Raw genomic sequence first — 17,981 nt, forward strand, 5'->3', positions numbered from 1 at the left:
TATCTGTATATATATAGATATCTATATGTATATGAACGTGTCTGGACATAAAGGGGGTTTTTTTTTGCTTCTGTAAGGCTTCTTGTTTCTGTTTGTAGTTTGCTTATAGGATTAATGGATCAAGCTTGAGTAAGTAGTCTCTGGTAAGAGTAAAACAGAGGTAGCATTTTTACAAAATGCAGTCTCAAAACCCACTGGCTAACATCTGAAGCTTTTAAAAATGTCTCTTCCATTGTAAACAAAGATCAGGAAACCGTGGCGAATGATTTTTGCTGTATACAATGGAAGCTGCAAATGTTGGCAGTTATCCCCACAGGTAAAGTCATCAGATAATAGCAGATGGGTTCCCAGATTGCCAGTTAACTAAATTTCTCAAAGAAGCTGGAAAAAAAGTGGTGGTAAAATTTAGCGGATATGTACAATTAGAATCTACGTTTAATAAAGTCACTTCCAAGCCATTTGAGTTATTGACTTTCAGTTTTTTAAACAAACAGATAAACTATTATGTAGTTTACAGATGTTTCATTGAAGTTAGAAGATTTTCAAAGTCCTGCCTTTACTTTAATACTAATGTGAACATGGCTAGAACAATTATCAGTAATCTGAGATGGAAAAAAAAGGTGACTAACGAGGTGTAATAAATAATTTCCCTTTATTTAGACGCTATATGAGGAGTAGATAATGGATGTTAGTGGTCCTGCACAATAAATGAAACTTAAAAACCTAGAAAACTCAAGAAATCCTCTTTGTAATTTGAGTTTTTATTTTATTTTATAATTTTTTTTACTGTGATTTCTCTAAAATCCGCCACTTGAAGGGTCTTCTATATTTTAAATATAATACATATTCAACTGGAAAGCTATTAGAAAAAGTATACTGGAACAGAAATGCATGCAGGTACAGTTATTTTTCATCCAGCGCCGTCTGTTATCTCTCCAATCAGATCTTCCTACCTTGTTCGTCCTCATTACATTGGTTCCAGTTTGGTCCTTTAGGGAGGACAGTAATTAAAAACGATTGTCTACACACTTAAGAAATGAATTTTCTTAATTATTCCAGCATTATCTATTTTTAGTGTAACACCATCCCCCACTCACCCAGAAGCTCTGTGGCCTAGTTTGTTGATTTTCACCCAAATCCAATTCAAGCGTGAGGGTCTGGATTAGACTGTGTTAAAGCTCGGCACGTGTCGCAGAGAAAGCTGAGTAATTCCCCAAAGGAAGGGGAAAAAAACAAAAACCCTTCTTCACGTCCCAATTAGGTTTGGTTAATCTTTTCATTTTGATCCAAAACGCCAAATGGTGTAATTCAACATGGAACTGAACAAGCTTGTGGATTACAGTCATGGATTGTGCTCTGAGTGCCAGGGTGATTGAAATACTGTACAGGATTAAATGGGAAACCAGATAAAAATGGAGCATTGTGGCCCAGTCAGTCAATTTAAATCAAGGAAATCTCAGATAAACTTGTTGGAAATGGGGCGCGTGGGCCTGCTAATGTGCATTTTTAACATTGTGAAAGGGTGAATTTGAACTGAAACGACATTTTTCATCTAAACCTTAAGTTGTCTAAGGCTAGGGTTAAATTTAACCAAATCCTCTTTCATTGTAGTTTTTATTATTATGTGTTAGTTTAATTTACCCTCCAACCAGGGTTGTTATAGTTATGCTGCTCTATTATTTTCTCGACCATTATTGTCTATCTGAAGAATCCTGAGAAACGGTTTCTGACCAAGCATCAATCCAAATAACCCTTAATTTAAATGCTGTTATTGTAATTTTATTTGTCTACTATTAAAGGTCCAAAATTGCTACAGACGAATATTAAATGCCTTTTCTGCGTTACCTATTATTTTGAAAATAATTAATTATATTTGTGCGTGCGTGATGCATTTTCAGGCATCATCAAAGACATAATGGAACATGTAGCTGAGTTTTAGATGATGCTACTCGCTGGTTCCCGGCAGTGACAGCAAACTAACAGCTAAATAAATGGACCTTATGTAACTCTGTAAACACAATGAGCTGACAAACACAACAATAAAAAGTGACAGCGTGTAGGCGCTTTTGTGAAAACATCGCAATTTGAACACAGCTTGCTGAGAATACATTCCAGTATTTGTCCAGTGTGTCTGAAATCGTTTATCCGTCAGTAAGAACAGGAAGAACCTGCAGGTCTGCTGAGCGTTAGTGCTGTTTACATATTAAAGAAACTTAATCTCCCTTTTACATAAGACGGGAAAACACTTCAAGTCACAGTCATCTGATACTTGACCAGTTCATTAGGTAGAGAAGGTGTGAAGTAGATCCTGTGGGTTTTTTTTCTCTAACCAGCTTCCCGTTTCTCTCAGCACTGCTCTTTAAATTACTACTTTCTTTTGTTCTGCCACCGAAAACCATGTTGACATTTCCCAGTAAACTTGCACACCTCATCCCTATGCTGTCTGATCTTTTTTTTTGAGCTTGCTGCTGTGAGCATGCACACAGTTATATCCTTTTGCCACTGCGATGACAGCCTTCCCTTTACAGTCAGGAGCATAACTACCCTATTAACCCAAGGGGGAAGCTTCTGAAAGGAAGGCCCCGGAGAAACTGCAAGAGAGGTTGCAGCTTACTAGCAAGCTTAGTGTCTTTTTATGTTGGTGTCTTTTGTGCTAGTTTGCAGTTGTGCCTGCCTCTTTGTTGGATCTCCTGTATGTATATTCCCCCCTCCACAGACAGTTCCTGAACTGCAGCTTTTGATTGCAGATCTTTTTATGTGTACGCTAATTATGGTTAATATTACGTAATGCAAGAATGTAATCATATGTAAAAGCTAATTTCCATTTTCCCACTTTATACTATTAGAAGCATTCAAGAGGACCTTTTCAAGTGTATTTTTAAGGGCCGTCTTGCTGCTGGAAGCATGAAATCATTTATATGTATGAGGAAATAAAATTCAGATGAAAATAATATCTATAGCTTTTTAGTGAAAACAAGTAAAAACTAAGATCATGCAATTATACAATAAAATACTGACTTGCAAATAAATCTGCGAGTTGTCCAGCACGCTTGCATGCACACGTGGAGGTCGTAAAGATGGCAATTGTTCTGTCAAAAATGTTGAAATAAAGGCACTATTAAGTTAAGAGGTTGCCATCATTAAAAATGCCTAACCTGATAATGACCTTCAAAATGAAGTCCATGAAGACTGTGCTATAACACAATTATAAAAAATGTTCATAAATTCACAGAAAATTTTGATTCTTTTATTTTTTACTGTGGACTTACTGTAAATAATCACTATTATTTAATTATTTTTTGTGTAGTGTGAATGGCAATTGGGGGATGGAGGCCTCTTTCAATAGGAAAAGCTGTAAAACATGAAAATACTGTTAAAAGGTAAAAATCTGTGCAGTCCTTCCAATTTTCAAAGTTGTCCAGTGGGCCTGTTTGGAGTCCTTGCAGGGCCGGTTCTGGTCTGTGGGCCTTATGTTTGACACCCCTGGCCTAAAGATTAAAAAAGAAAATACAAATATATGCAAACAAACTAAGAGCCAAATGGAAAATACTTGACAAATAAGTTCAGAAATCATAACTCAGGGTCCAAAAAACAAGGACCATGACAGGTTCAGCTTGAATGTTGTGACAGACTAGCTCTGTTACGCAACAACTGGGCAGAAGCAAAATCAAGGACAGGAAAGTAAGGGAATCTGGCTCGTGGCGCTATAGCTCGGGTGTTACACAAAGGTGACATGGAGAAATGTGCGGTCTACACCAAAGACTCTACACACACTGGAATTCTCTCGTGAGCAACAGCCTTATTATAAACAGCAGCAAATTTTATGTTCTGAAGCAATTCGGTATCCAGCTTGTTCTTATTTTCAGGTTTGTTTGTTTTTTGGAGGTGTGAAGGTTGGTTTTCTTTTAATCTTCTGTGTTGAGAATGAAAAACAGGACGTGCTGTTCGCTTCTTCTCCCTCACCTGTTGTCCTTCGGGCTCTCACAGGACACAGAGTACTGGTAGGATTTTGTGCGGTTAAAAGCGGTCATCCTTCAGCTGTGCTTAGAGACGAATGGCGCTGCCCAATTATTTTATTATGCAGACTTCCCTGTGCGTGAGTGTATAGTAGGCGTATTGTATTTGTGTGGGTACCTACAGCTGTGGAAACACAGTGAAGAATCATGAACGCTTTGTCTACATCACCCACAGGCTTGCTCAATTGCTCTCTGTATCTCTCTCACAAACACACTACACAAGGGAACAAAGGGAGTAGGTCACCACAGGGAACATTGTGATGGCAGATGAGCAGGGCACTTTTCAGCCACATGTAACTCAACAACCCCTCTCTTCTTCCTCGTTTCCCCTCGTCTTCCTCCTCTCATTCCTTTAACATGTTTGCGCATAGAGGCCACATAAATTAGTGATCAGCACGCTCACTTGTTACGCACCAATCAGTCGTGGGTTTATCAGCGCTGGCATATGGTGGTGTAAAACAAACATTGCCTGCTATTATGGAACATGATCTCAGAGCTTTCCCACGTCTTTGCACATGCCAAAATATCAATTTGGGTTAAGGAAGTCATCACTGTGTGTGTGGGTGTGTGTGTGTGTGCCTCTGTGTATGTAAATGATAATCTTATCAGTTTTACACATGGAGTTTTGATGACATCTGAGTCATAGAAGCTGGCCAAGGCTCATGGAAAATTCACAGTGTGAATAAGGGCTGAGGCGGGCTCTACAGAGAGGTTCAACAAGTGTCTTTGTTGTTATACTCAAGTCACGATTACACCAAAATCAGGAGCAACTGTAACAAACAATGGAAATGTAAAATGCTCTGAAATGTAAATCAAGATCTTGCAATACAAATGCTACCAACCTCCCACCCCCAGTTTACTCATAACCAACAAACGTGTCTCTTATGATAAACACCAACTGTGACTCATGAGTCTGTCTTCAGTCAAATTCCTTTAGCTATATGACGCTTGAAAGCTTTTTTAAGGCGACTGCTTCAGTCTTTTCATTTTAGTCACTGCATCGTTAATATCTTTATTTAGTGCGAGCATGCTCACCAGCATCTTTTCCTTTTTAGCTCAGATAAACCAAATGTACAACATATGATCAGTAATAGGAAAATAGAGTTAAGAAGAAGCTAGGAAATTGTACTGAACAAATGCTTCCCTCAAGCATTCGCCTTGAGGGAAGAAAAAACTTCAAGTGAATGCTAATTTTGTTTTACACCTGCTGAATGTGTAAGCAGCTGTTTCCTAACCTGCTTTCCATAGTGTAGGCTGTAAACAGTTTAGTAACAAGTTAGGTTTGAAGCTTTTTTTGCTCGTCTAAAGTGACCACAAAAGCCGGTCCATGTGGATTTGTTCCATTGTTCATTTATTAAATATAAAATTCAAATTTAAAACAAAATCTGTCGTGCTCACATGCAAATATTAAGAAACCTGAAAACAAGATTTAACAAATTGAAAGGTGAGACCATTTAGGCCTCAGTCATACAGCCCTAGAGGCCGATCAGTGACCCAGTAGCAACTGGTTGCTAAGGAATTCAACTCAGTTCACTTCAATTTTGCCATCTATAATCCAGTGTTGAGATCCCCTCCCAGAAGCCTTGACGCCCACTCACAGCCTGGGCCATTTGACCTCAGTAAATCACATGATAGGGTGGGGCTAGGTTTCGCAATGGGCAATCTGTGGTTGAGGGTGAAGGAAGCAAGACAGGACAAAGACATGACGTGGAAGAGAGCCAGAGTTTAATAATAACTAATAATTAAGTGCAGACAGGTGTATAAACACAACTGAAGAAGAGACACACAATGCATCAACCCCCAACACCGTAGACTTATTGCAGAATACTATGCAAACTACGGGCAACTGCAGCAATCTGATAGCATCCAGAGCTATCACTAGGAGGGTTTTATGCCTCTTTGCCTGCATCATTCATCAGAAATTCAGGGAAAACACATTTTTCCCTAGGCCTCTGTAATTAGGTTTTAGTATTTCACTTATGTAAAACTGAGTGGCTCACAAGAGACAGATGGATTTATTACTATATTACTATGTACCCTCTCTGATGCAATATGTAATATGAGAAGTAACATCTTGACATGTTGCTTCTCCTGCTATTTATGCACAACTTTGAGCGTAGACCATTCATATTAAATCAACATACTTAACTCCCAGCTCTCCCATTATATTTAGCGATAAGCATGCTCTTCAATCTCCTCTGGCTTTGAGGGATTTTTGCGTTTTAATTGCAAAAAGTTTCACTTAAAAGGAGTCAAGATATTCACACATTCCTAACTTGACCTCTTTTCCTAGCATCTTAAGTACGCACCTTGTATGGTGAAGTCCAAATCTGACTAAAAATGGTATCACATGGCCTGTAGGTGAAGTCACTTCTGATGTTAAGCCAGCTACCCAGAGGGGTTCAGCAACAGAAGACCTGATGCACTTACATGGGGAGAAGACGTGAAAATAAAACAAGAGGGGAAAGGGGGGAGGATTAGGAGTAAAAGCGCTAATCTTCTTTTTTATTTTCCTCCAAATTTTTTGACCACAGTGAACAGCACACTGCAGCATGATGGCAGCTGACAGCTTGCTGAATCATTTAGAGCTGTGCATGTGTCAGATAGTGTGATTATGTGATTTCTCTACAGAAAGGCCCATATTATAAAGCATATATATTTACTGTGTCAACAAAAAACCAAGGCACTGAGATATAGCAGCTATATATTAATACAAATGCACGATGGCTTTACTGATCATTATTAAGTGTTTACTTTACTGTGAACTGATTAGTCACTTAGTAATTAATCGATCATTTAGGTAGAAATGCCAATGATTTGAGTCAGTCTAAGGAGCTTGGAAAGAAAAGCGTCTGGACTTGTTTAAGTTGCTTGGAGACGTTTCACCTCTCATCCGAGAAGCTTCTTCAGTTCTAAGGGTCAAATGGTGGAGAGTCCCAGATTTAAACCCAGTGGGAGTTTCCCCTCAAAGAGGGACAAAGGATCGCCTTAGACTACGATGACCTGGATGACTGAGAACCTTCACAGACAATGATTTGAGTCAGTTTCAGCATCTTGATCCAGATGTTCAGATGTTTGTGTCTTGCGTTATAGTAAAAAGATATTTTATTTAAAAACAGCTTTTTTTAGACGGAAAAAGCTGAATGAAAACAGTTCTTTTTTATATGAATGTGGACATTTTAGCATGTCAGTGCTGTGTTTGCGGCTTGACTTTAATTTATGATACTCAGACTTTTATGTGTTGCTCGTAGTTTGATTACATACAGTGTGAAAGTGTTAAGATTTTTGCATTAAATGTCAAACAAGGCCAGATGAATATGTGTTCTCCAATAAGACACAGGGCTGAAACGACACGCAGAGAGAGCCCAGAACTCATCCCGGTGTGCCGAGTGTGCAGATTATAGGTGTATCCTGTCACTTAGGTGTCACTAATGTACAGAGGCAGATCTCACAGCCGACATGCTGCCTGTATTCCTTCAGGTAACGCTCACCTTTTCCATCCTGGTGATAGCTGCTGTGTCAGCTCAACAAGGAAAGTGCTGTGGGACTATTTTAGTTTCTAGCTTCCACTGACAGAAGAAAAATTCAGCTCAGATAAAAATCTGTCAGACAATAACAGAAATGGGCGCTGACTTGAGAGCAGCGTTTAAAAGTAGACATTGGCACCACTGATTGCAAACACGTGGCTCTTAAGACACTTGATTAAAGTAAAAGCAAACGGCCATATCCACATACTTAACTATGGCTTTGCATTAACTTTAACTCTTTAAGTATTAAGTAGAAATGTTTTTGTAATGGCCGCTTTACCCAAGTTGAGCACAAGAACTACATTAAAGATGTAAAGGCCCTGTGAACCTGTACTGGCAGAAGACCGCATTCAGTCGATCATCCTTCTTCCTTCTCAAAAGAGGGTCTAGTTTGATAGTCATTGTTGGAAGGATTCAAAGAGTAGCACTACTGATTATTCAGAAACGAGCTCCCCTGGTGGCCTCTTACTTTCTTTTTTTTTTTGCCCTCCTGCTGAGCTGCTTGATTGAGTTTACAGTTGAGGAGGCCAATTTGGTGCCCGTGGAGAGGCCTGATGGGGGGGATATGGGAATGTATAATCGACATATAGTTCAAGAAGCAGAGAATTACATAAGGATTAAAAACGAAAAGAGAGACAACAGCAGAGGAGAGTGCTGGAAAATGACAGAGCTGGACGCAGAGCACTTAGTCACACGAGTTTCTCGCGTAGTGTTCTCAAATATCTTATTTTGTTGTATTTGAGATATTTGATGTTATCTAGCTTTTGAGAAAATAGTGCTCAGAGAACATAGTTCATCTTGAGTAATTGCACACAAAAGAAATAGAGAACAATAAACAACAGTTTTTAATCCAATTTTGACAATCATTAAGTGAAAGATGATGACGCTGACTCAGAAGATTTGCCTCTAGTCAAGCATATCGCTGTGTAAATACTATTGCCGTGGTTTGTCAGTGAATAAATGTTAACTAAGAAAACATTGTTTTAAGTGTTTATGGAAAAAATGTGACTTGTTTAGTCTATTTGGGTTTTTAAATGGTTGCTGTATTTCACAGTATCAGCAGGTTAACATGCTCAACAATAGCCTCGATCTCTCATCAGACTTGTACATTTTTACCTTTTTTATCTTGTGCAGGAGAGGTTCGAGGCATTGTTTAGGATCTACGATGAACAGACGACTTTCCAAATGTTCAAAAGCTTCCGGAGAGTCCGGATCAACTTCAGCACCCCAGAGGCAGCAGCCCGCGCACGCATTGAGCTACATGAGTCCGAGTTCAACGGCAAGAAGCTTAAACTCTACTTTGCTCAAGTAAGTGTCAGATGAGGGGTCTGGGAAAGGGCAGGAAGGGGGCCTGGGAGATGGAGGATCTGAGGCAAAGCACTGCTTATTTACATAGAGAGTTAGGGCACAGTGCATTGTGTGTGCACAGCAACACACAGAAAAACAAACTCGGAGAAAGAGCATGGTACACAATCTCCTCCCAAATTCTTTCAATTTCTCTTTTTAATCCATCTTTTAGTGTTGTTTGTATCTCTGAGCCACACCTGACTGCTTCCTGAACCTATGAGCCTTCCTGTCAAAACTCATCTGTTACATTATTGAGCACAAGAACACAGTTCTTGATTCCCCACCCACCCACTACACTGTAGGTGTGTGAACAAGTGTGTCTCTATGCAGTTGTGGGGAAGAGAGAGGTTGAAGGATGAATTTTACAGGTTACGTACTGTATAAATTGTATTTCAATCACATTTAAATAGCTATAAATTAATGTGTAGCAAGTCCAAAACACCCAGTTTAGCTCAGTTTTAGTCAAGAAAAGTTGTGCTTCCTGAAAAAAATACAAGTCACTGCGACTCCAACTGAAACTCCCTTTATCGCGAATACATCATCAGTCATGACCCCTGCTGCACCTTTTAGTACTTTGATGTAAGAGGATTAAGGATTTTACAGCTTGACAGATGCCACATGTAGGTATTGTAATTACAGCAATTGGCAGCTATCAAAATGCTGAAATCCATTCATTGGAAAAAGCCTGTTATTTGAGACTTGAAGACAGAGCTTCTGACTGAAACTTCAGTTTATCCTGTGCATATAACCAGCGGACAATGAGACTTGTGTATGAATTAAGAGAACAGCCGTTTCATCATCTATCATCTTCTCTCCAATAGATCCAGAATGGTGACGAGGACATTGATAAGTCATATTTGGCCCCTCCCCAGCCAGTCAAACAGTTTCTGATCTCGCCCCCTGCCTCGCCGCCTGTGGGCTGGAGCCAGAGCGAAGACGCCACGCCCGTCATCAACTACGACCTGCTGTGCGCCGTAGCCAAGCTCGGACCCGGTCAGTACTCAACTTCAACACGCTCGTGCTCTGTGTTGGTACTCGGTGCCTACAACAGGCGTAACACAGGGAAAATGGTGTGCAACAAATGTATGAAAAAATCTCCTTTGAATCATTCGTCTCTGAACAGTAAAGCCGAAAAAAAGCAGGAAATTATTTCATGCACCTCAGGGGGGCGATGTGGAAAGGATATTTATCTGGGAAGCAATCATGACAAAAGGAAATGGAACATTTTTGAATTATAGCTCTTTTAATCTTGACTTTTACTGCGGCGCGTTAGTCACTTCTGAATAGCGTCTGAAGTACTTGTTCAGAAGTACATTTAAGGAATGCTGTGCCATTTAAAAATCTGTCTTTCTTAGTGATCTCAGCGAACAACTTCCTGCTGCTGTGGTTTTTTGCAGAGAAGCATAAAAAAGGAAACGCCAGACTGAATCCCACGAATCAAATCCATTGTTCGAGCTATGATACATCAGCATCAAGGGTCATTGTCAGTACATATACAATGAAAGAAGCAGTGGATTCAAATGATTTTGCATAACATACACTGACTAATGAGTAAACCCCTTCATAGAAACCATAAGTGGATTTTTGGAGGTGGTGAACGTCTGTGTGTATTTCTTTTCTATCTGCAGTATTAAACTAGGATTAGAAAGTCCTGCAGGGACGATTTATTTCAGTTCATCATTACTTATTTCGGGGATTTAGGAGGAGTCATTAAGGGAGGATGGTAAACCAATGGCAATAGTTTATAGAATCTACCCGAGTGAATCTGCTCTGCTTTCCATTTAGTCGAGCCAAGTTAACATTCATCAATGCCACCCAGGAAAAACAAAACATCCAGTGTGGAAATAGTTGTAGCAGCTAATCTTACAATCACGTTCCTCCCCACCTCAAGAACAATACTGTTTCATTCTTTCCATGTCTATGCAGATCAACAATTGCATCCTTGTTAATCTAAGTTTAAACAGAGTTCTAGAGGCTCTCAGAACTAAAGTTAGCTCAGTTAAACTGGCAATAGACTACTTGAGTGTTGGCATGCATGCCCAGCTTGCACGGAGCTGCCACAAATGCTAAATACCTTCCTGTTTTAAACCATCCACTCGTATCAGACTAATATGTCGGAAGATTTTATTTCTTACACACACATAGTGTAAATGATAGCAATTGGATATCGTTCAGGTCTCACTTTGCCCTGGAGATTTTGTACCTGGTTGCATATAGAGTGGCATGGCAATATGAAAGCTAATGAGGAACCAGTCTAAATGAGGCAGCACAAACCACCACAGTTAGACTGGCAAGTAAACACCTGCACCTCTGTCTGCCTTGTCAGCAAGATATCAGATCGCCGCAGCCTTTAGAAAATGTCACCTAACACGCACAAGAAGGTGTGCCATTTCCACAGCGTCTTTCCATGCTTGCATATGTGGATGTGATCATGCTGATGAAGTGGAAAAAACAACCCGAGCGCCATTTATTATCACCAAAACTGATGATTAAACTCGCCACGTCCTCGCACGCACAATTACACACACACAGTCCAGTTCGGAGGGCCATTTTGACATGTTCTGCTTTTACCATAGCAACACGAGGCTTCAAGAAACTGCTTTGTTCTGCGCGTCACATCCTGCCATCCAACATCAGATTAGCTCAGGGCTGCAGCACAGCACGCTGACTCCCTCTGTCAACTCCCCGTGGTAACAGCAGGACTATATTCGGTGTCCCTCTCTTGTGTTTGGCACCACGGCGAAAAGCGACAAGACCAATTTCCTCCTGTCTGCCAGCTGTCTGATCTCCATGGCGACTGTGATACAATCTCACAAGAGTCCGTTTTCAATCAGAGTCCGCTGAGTTTGGCATCCAGACAAATGGCAAGAGTATTCCGGGGAGTAGTTGTCTCTTGAACACGTATCCTGATTTGTTCCTTAACCAACAGGAAAAACAGCTGTCACCATATAATAGATGCCGTACATATTTCAAACATAAAGTATATTTAGTTAGTCAACCATATTAGTGCAAAATTAGTGCTACTCTAGACAGAAGGAGGAGTGTTTTTCGTCTCCTTATCATTCATGGGGGATGTATTCAAATCCCTTCAGTAAAATCAGAGGCACTATAAGAGAGAGACAATTAAATGTGGAACTGAAATTTATGTGAAGGTTTTGGAATGGCAAAGACAAATGTAGAAATACAATTTCCACCTAAGTGTTACTACTTATATAAATTTGATCATATCTGGTGGTTTTATACATGCACTCTTAATGGTATGGTGTCCATTGGTATAATGAATAATGCTTCAAAATAACTGGGCAGTATCCTGCCTCCAGGCATTTGAAATGGTCAATAATATTGACTTACTTTTAGACTTAAGGTTGTAAAGTTCTAATATTACTCAAAGAGAGCAAAACATACAGCAGTTTCCTCTGGAATGTACACTACATTAAATGATTAACTTGCATGAAGCCTCTTCTACTGAGCAATGTGTTAGTCCAGTTCTCAGTACTCTGAGTTTTGCCAGTCTCTCTTTACCACAGTAGTGGTTTTGCTTTCATATTTAATCCGTAAATGTCCAATTACCCTTTTTTTAGTTTATTTAATTGAAAAAAAGAATGATGTACTGTGTGCGTATATATTGATAGGTAGATATAATGATTAGTTTGCATTTAATCTTCCAACAAACTCATTCTCATAAACTTAGAATTAATTAATAAATTAAAATACGTAGGTGCTGCTGCCAGTTTGTGGAAGTCGCAATGTTTCCCTGCCATCTTGAATACAGTGGCCGAGACGGACATCGCTGTTCTGCCTAATTGTGTTAAGTTTGTAGATACAGACCCGCCACATATGTATTAGATGAGAAGATGAGAACTCATAAGAAAATTGTAATTCATGCTTATTTATTATAAGTTTCAATAACACTAGTTAAAAACAGCAGCCTCTGATGACAGAAAATTTCAGGATGTTCTCAATAACTCCGCTCAGTATCATCAAGATGGATCAGACTTCTTTAACAAGCTTACAGCCGCCTCCAGAAGTAAACATCGACACATACAGACAGCTGAGATGAACAGCTGACTAACGGCCTGCTAAGAAAACAGCAGATTGTGGGATGTATCTGGTCTGGAGTCATTTTGTTATCTGAGTACACTAAATACAGATGAACGGCAACCAGTTTTATAGGTGACTCGAGTGTAGAAGCATAAAATATCGCACATAAAATATGAAATATGATTGTCCTACAGTGGCCAGGATTATGCACTGCCGCAATTTGCTGACATCTAGTGGTGATATTTTACAGACTGTAACTTAATGGCTCTTCTCTCTTTCCATCCCCTCAGGTGAAAAGTATGAACTCCATGCAGGAACAGAGTCCACCCCCAGCGTGGTGGTCCACGTGTGCGAGAGCGAAACAGAGGAGGACGAGGCAGCGCGGCCAAAGCAGCAGATTGTCCAGACCAGACGTCCCGACGGACCCCCAAAGGTCTTCAACTAGAGAGGCCTCCCTTCCAACACCAGTGGGGCCAAGACCGCCACTTAAGCCCACAACACACCTGCCCTCTCTCTCTCGTCTCTGCACTCACAGAGAGCGTCGATGCCCCTCATTTCAGTTCAACTAAAGCAAAAAAAAAAAAAAAACAACCAACAAACATTGCTCGAAGACGGTGTTTGTGGGGAGCGTGGCGATGGAATGAGGTGGCTTGAAGGGGATGGATGAGAATCACACACACACACTCATCACATTCTGTGGACAGCCTGGGGGAGCGGTAGGCATGCTTGCCTCCACCCCACTAATCTCCCCTCGTTTTCGGCAAGAGGGGTGGAAATACCTGTCCCTACGCAGGCACCTGTCACTTATCGCACACACTCAGCTCTCATTGCTAGTCCTGCTCAGTAGCTTGCTAGTCAGTTAGGTTGTTAGCTGTACCTCTCCCTTCGTCTCACAGTCATATGTAATAATCGAAGATCTTTGGTTGAGGACATGTGATACTTAAGCAAAGATATTTTTCTTTTCTTTCTGTTTTTTTAAACAATAAATTGTGTTTTTAGGTTATACATATGTATTATAAATGTCTATTTTTTTCCTCCTTTTTCATATCTGCTGGTTCGCAGTTTCCGCTCTCATTAAGACTGACTGTGTGATGTTTCCGCTCTTGTCTGCATGTATATACTGTATTACAAAAAATACCTACAGAAACACAAATACTAACAAGCTATATCAAGAAAAAGGAACCTATTTAACATCACACACAGCACGAAGCGCCATATGTGACTAACAAAGTTGTGGTGGTTGTCTAACTTTTATTCTTTTTTCTTTTTTTTTTTTAATTTTGCTTTTGTCCTTTTTTATTTGGAGAGGTGTTTTTTTGCTGTACTACTAGATGTGTATACTTACTACGTATTTGATACCCCAAAACTTTTTGCATGCTAAGTTACTTCTGTAGATGAAGAGCTGAGGTGTATTTTTTTTCTTAATTGATGTTCGTGACTATGACAGAGGAACGGGTTGATGCTTTTGACGCAAGTGCATATTTGCGCACAGGGTTGAAAGTATGTGAAACGGGGGGTAGAAAAATAAAAGCTGAATGAGTTTTTGAAAGCTTGACAGTTCAGTCTTTGACTCGACGGCAAATTTGCATGTGTCACTTTTTTGCGATTTGACAGGTCAAACCCCCTTATTTCTTCAAAGGGGTGTCGGGACGGGGTTTGTTTTTCTGTTTTTTTCTGATTCTGTTTGTTGTAATTCACAACTTAAATGTATTTTTTTATGTTATTTAATCAAACCCACAATCTGTGTCAGGTTTCCTCCGAAACCTTCTACTGCTTGTTTTGCACTGAGAATCTCTCGATATCTCCGAGCAATTGTGGGACTCTTGATCGTCTCCTGCTGCGCACCAGAGTACTGCGCTGCGTCTGGCTGTAAATAGCTTAGCGGAAAAAAATTTGTTGAAATAGTTCCTTTAGATATTGCTGTTTACCTGAAAGCATTTTGCTGAGAAAAGGGAAAATTAATCACGCCACATGAGATACACCAACCAAAGCATCGACTCATCTCCTAACGTAAAATGATTTCTTTCTTACTCAGAGACTCTGATCTGTATTTCTAAACACAAGGATATCATGTTTCCCCCGACCCACTTGCAGTAGTTTGTATTGAATTAGCGCTCATTTTATAAAAACATACATTCCTTAATCTACAGCTCACCTTTATTTTGTTCCAATAAAATCAAATCAGACCAGTGTGTTTCACCTCCACTAAATGAAACAGTTCAGCGCTTTAAAAGCAACACAAAGGAGGCGAGTCTGAACCTCATTTGTGTCATCAGACAGCATGAAATCTAAAAGTACTTTTTGCTATGTAACAATATTAGTAAGCAAACTACAAGTCTGTGTGCATGTGAGCACTTTACTGTCAGTGTGCTGTTATTTCCTTCACATAAAAGTCTTTTTTTAAAGACAAAGTAGGAAGCACATTGTATGTCTTCAGTTTTATTTCTAGTGTTGTTTGTTTTATCTCAAGCTAAACACCTGGTTAGCCTTTTCACCAGCATATTGCAGTGAGTGAAACACTCCACTTCCTTTTTGCTCGTGTGAACCTTTCAGGCCTTTTTTGGATCTGTGGAAGTGCGTTTCTGAAAAGCGGTGTGGACATGCAGTGCAGTTTTAGGTTTGAGAGAGAGAGAGAAAAAAAAGAAAGGAGGCAGGATGACAGTGCAGAACAAAATCACTATCTTTGTTTTTGTGTTTGTCCACAAGAAACATTCATTTTATCTTCACAGGATATGAAATGGTTCTTTGAAATGCACCGTGTTGGCAGAGTGCACTTTTATTGGCACTCCGGTTAAGCTGTCGCAGTTATCTAAGCAGACGGCAGACTGGTGGAGCTGCTGTGATGGATGATATTGTAGAGGAAGCAGCGGAGCAGAAAGAAGGACACAAGGAAAGATTTTTTATCTCTTTTGTCATGGTGTTTTAACAAACTGGTGCATTTGGTCACAGTTGAAAAGAAAATTTATATTTATGTACATATGCCAAGTGTTTTTTCTGTTGCTGAGGCCAGTCCCGGTGTGCAGTTTGTTATGGCTTCTCTTGGCAATGTTGTAAATGGAAACAAAAAAAGACAAAAATGTATAACAATAAGTTCCGAAGATGCTCGATCAAAACCGACAGTCATCTTGTTGTGTTCAACATGGACTCTGTTTGAATGTTTCTTTTATTTCTGGGGAACGTCTACTAAAAAGCTCAATTATACCGTTTGTCACTGTTGTACTGTTTCCGTTGAAACCTGAATATTGTGTCTTGTATCGTAGGAATCGAGAAAACAACGTAGCAAAACGAGCAATAATTTATAGTTCTATAATACCAGTATGTGTATTTTCATGTTCTGTACTTATTTCTCAGAGATGGTCTCTGTCTCTTACAGTATCCGCTTCGATTTGTGTAGTATAATAGTCATTTGTTTCACATAGAAAAAAAAATACATAAAGACTTATTCTTAAAATCTATGTTTAGTGTTGTTTATTTCAGGTGTGTCTTTGCTCGAGGGGCTACACTTGGGATGCAAACACAGAAACAGAATCTCATTCCAAAAAATTAGATAGTTATAGTCATCCAGAAAGTGAGCTATGTACAGTGTATGTACTGGGCTACACCTCTTAATCTTTGAATCCAGTCTTTTCCAGTCATATTATCGTAAACAGGAAGCTTAGCTGTGCGGTCTGCCTTTACAAACATCTGTAAAAGAATACGTTTTTCTACAAAACATCACGGAATTCATGAGTCCTACTGTAATAGGATGCCACTGTCACAACACGTCACATCACGAGTTTTTATTCCCTCCCAGATGTAAGTGGTATAATTGTGCAATGGAAACCAGAAGGTGGCAGAACACGTAAAGTTACAGAGCAGCTTAAAAGCATTGCCAATGCTCTGCTGACTCAGTAACTCAAGAGTTTCAAACCTCGGGCGTTTCTGTGGCTAAGCAGCTCCTGTAAATGTGTAATTGTTCCGGTACTTGTGTCCATAAAGTGTGTGTTGTGCCAGACATACACCTGAGTAAAATCTAGTCTCCCAGTTTGTGGCTTTCATAGGTTTTCATTACATTCACAGAATTCAGCATTAATTTACCAAATGCAAAATCTTTAAAACATTTCCTGATTTTGTTCTTCTTGATCATAACTGAAGGCTTATTTTATTTTACCAAGGCCAGCTGTTAATTCTTCAATAGATTATATTTATGTGACAGAATAAATCTTATTACTTAGTATTTAAGTACAATTTTGTTTTTAATACCAAAAACTAGAAAGTCATTTGCAAATAACTACTTTTTTGAAATAGGAAATAAACTGTAAGAACTTGGCATTTTTTCATGTAGAGGAAAGGTTTTTTTCTTTTTGCCTGTATGAGCAGCAGATTCTAAAGTGAGAAGAGAGAGACCATCTTGAATTCTCAGCCCACATGATCTCTGCTACACAAGTTCAGCATCAACAGCTTGCATGCTTGTGACACAATTACATTGTTGTAGTTCCTACACAAGACCACATTTGGTATAATGGGGGACAGTAACTGACCTTTTTGCTATCAAAATGTCTTTAACTTGTGTTTATAAAATGTCAGCATGCTAAGTTGCTTTGTTTCAATGCACTGTATGCTAGCATGCTGACTGTAGCACTTAGCACATGACACCTGTCCAGTCATGTGACTGCAACAATGAGGGCAAACAGGCAACAAATGCTGGCCCACACTGGCCAATTTTGCAAATTCACACTGGCATGTTTCAGATCACAGAAGAAGTTGCAATATTAGACAAAGATAACCAGCTACCTTGAGTTAATACAAAATGCGGTTTTGATTACTTCATTTATTAAGATAAAAGATCCATCCAAACCTACCTGCCCTGTGTGAAAAAGGAACGTGCACCATTTGGTAAATGGCCTGTATTTATATAGCGCTTTACTAGTCCCTAAGGACCCCAAAGCGCTTTACATATCCAGTCATCCACCCATTCACACACAGGTGATGGCAAGCTACATTGTAGCCACAGCCACCCTGGGTGAAGTGTCTTGCCCAAGGACACAACGACCGAGACTGTCCAAGCCGG

General features: G+C 39.7%; 1 protein-coding gene across 4 annotated transcripts in view; it reads left to right on the forward strand.

Moving 5' to 3' along the window:
- rcan3 (regulator of calcineurin 3) overlaps positions 1-13,519 on the forward strand; it is a 42,077-nt gene extending 28,558 nt beyond the window's left edge. For all 4 annotated transcript variants that reach the window (XM_005723848.2, XM_005723849.2, XM_005723850.2 and 1 more), the window contains 3 exons: positions 8,678-8,851; positions 9,712-9,883; positions 13,222-13,519. In XM_005723848.2, the coding sequence (XP_005723905.1) occupies positions 8,678-8,851; positions 9,712-9,883; positions 13,222-13,376 (501 nt within the window). In that variant the 3' untranslated portion in view covers positions 13,377-13,519. The remainder of the gene's footprint in view (positions 1-8,677; positions 8,852-9,711; positions 9,884-13,221) is intronic.
- The last annotated feature ends 4,462 nt before the right edge of the window (positions 13,520-17,981 follow it).

The sequence above is a fragment of the Pundamilia nyererei genome, unplaced genomic scaffold (assembly GCF_000239375.1).
Source record: "Pundamilia nyererei isolate P.nyererei 1_Seehausen unplaced genomic scaffold, PunNye1.0 scaffold00010, whole genome shotgun sequence".
NCBI classification, from domain to species: domain Eukaryota; kingdom Metazoa; phylum Chordata; class Actinopteri; order Cichliformes; family Cichlidae; genus Pundamilia; species Pundamilia nyererei.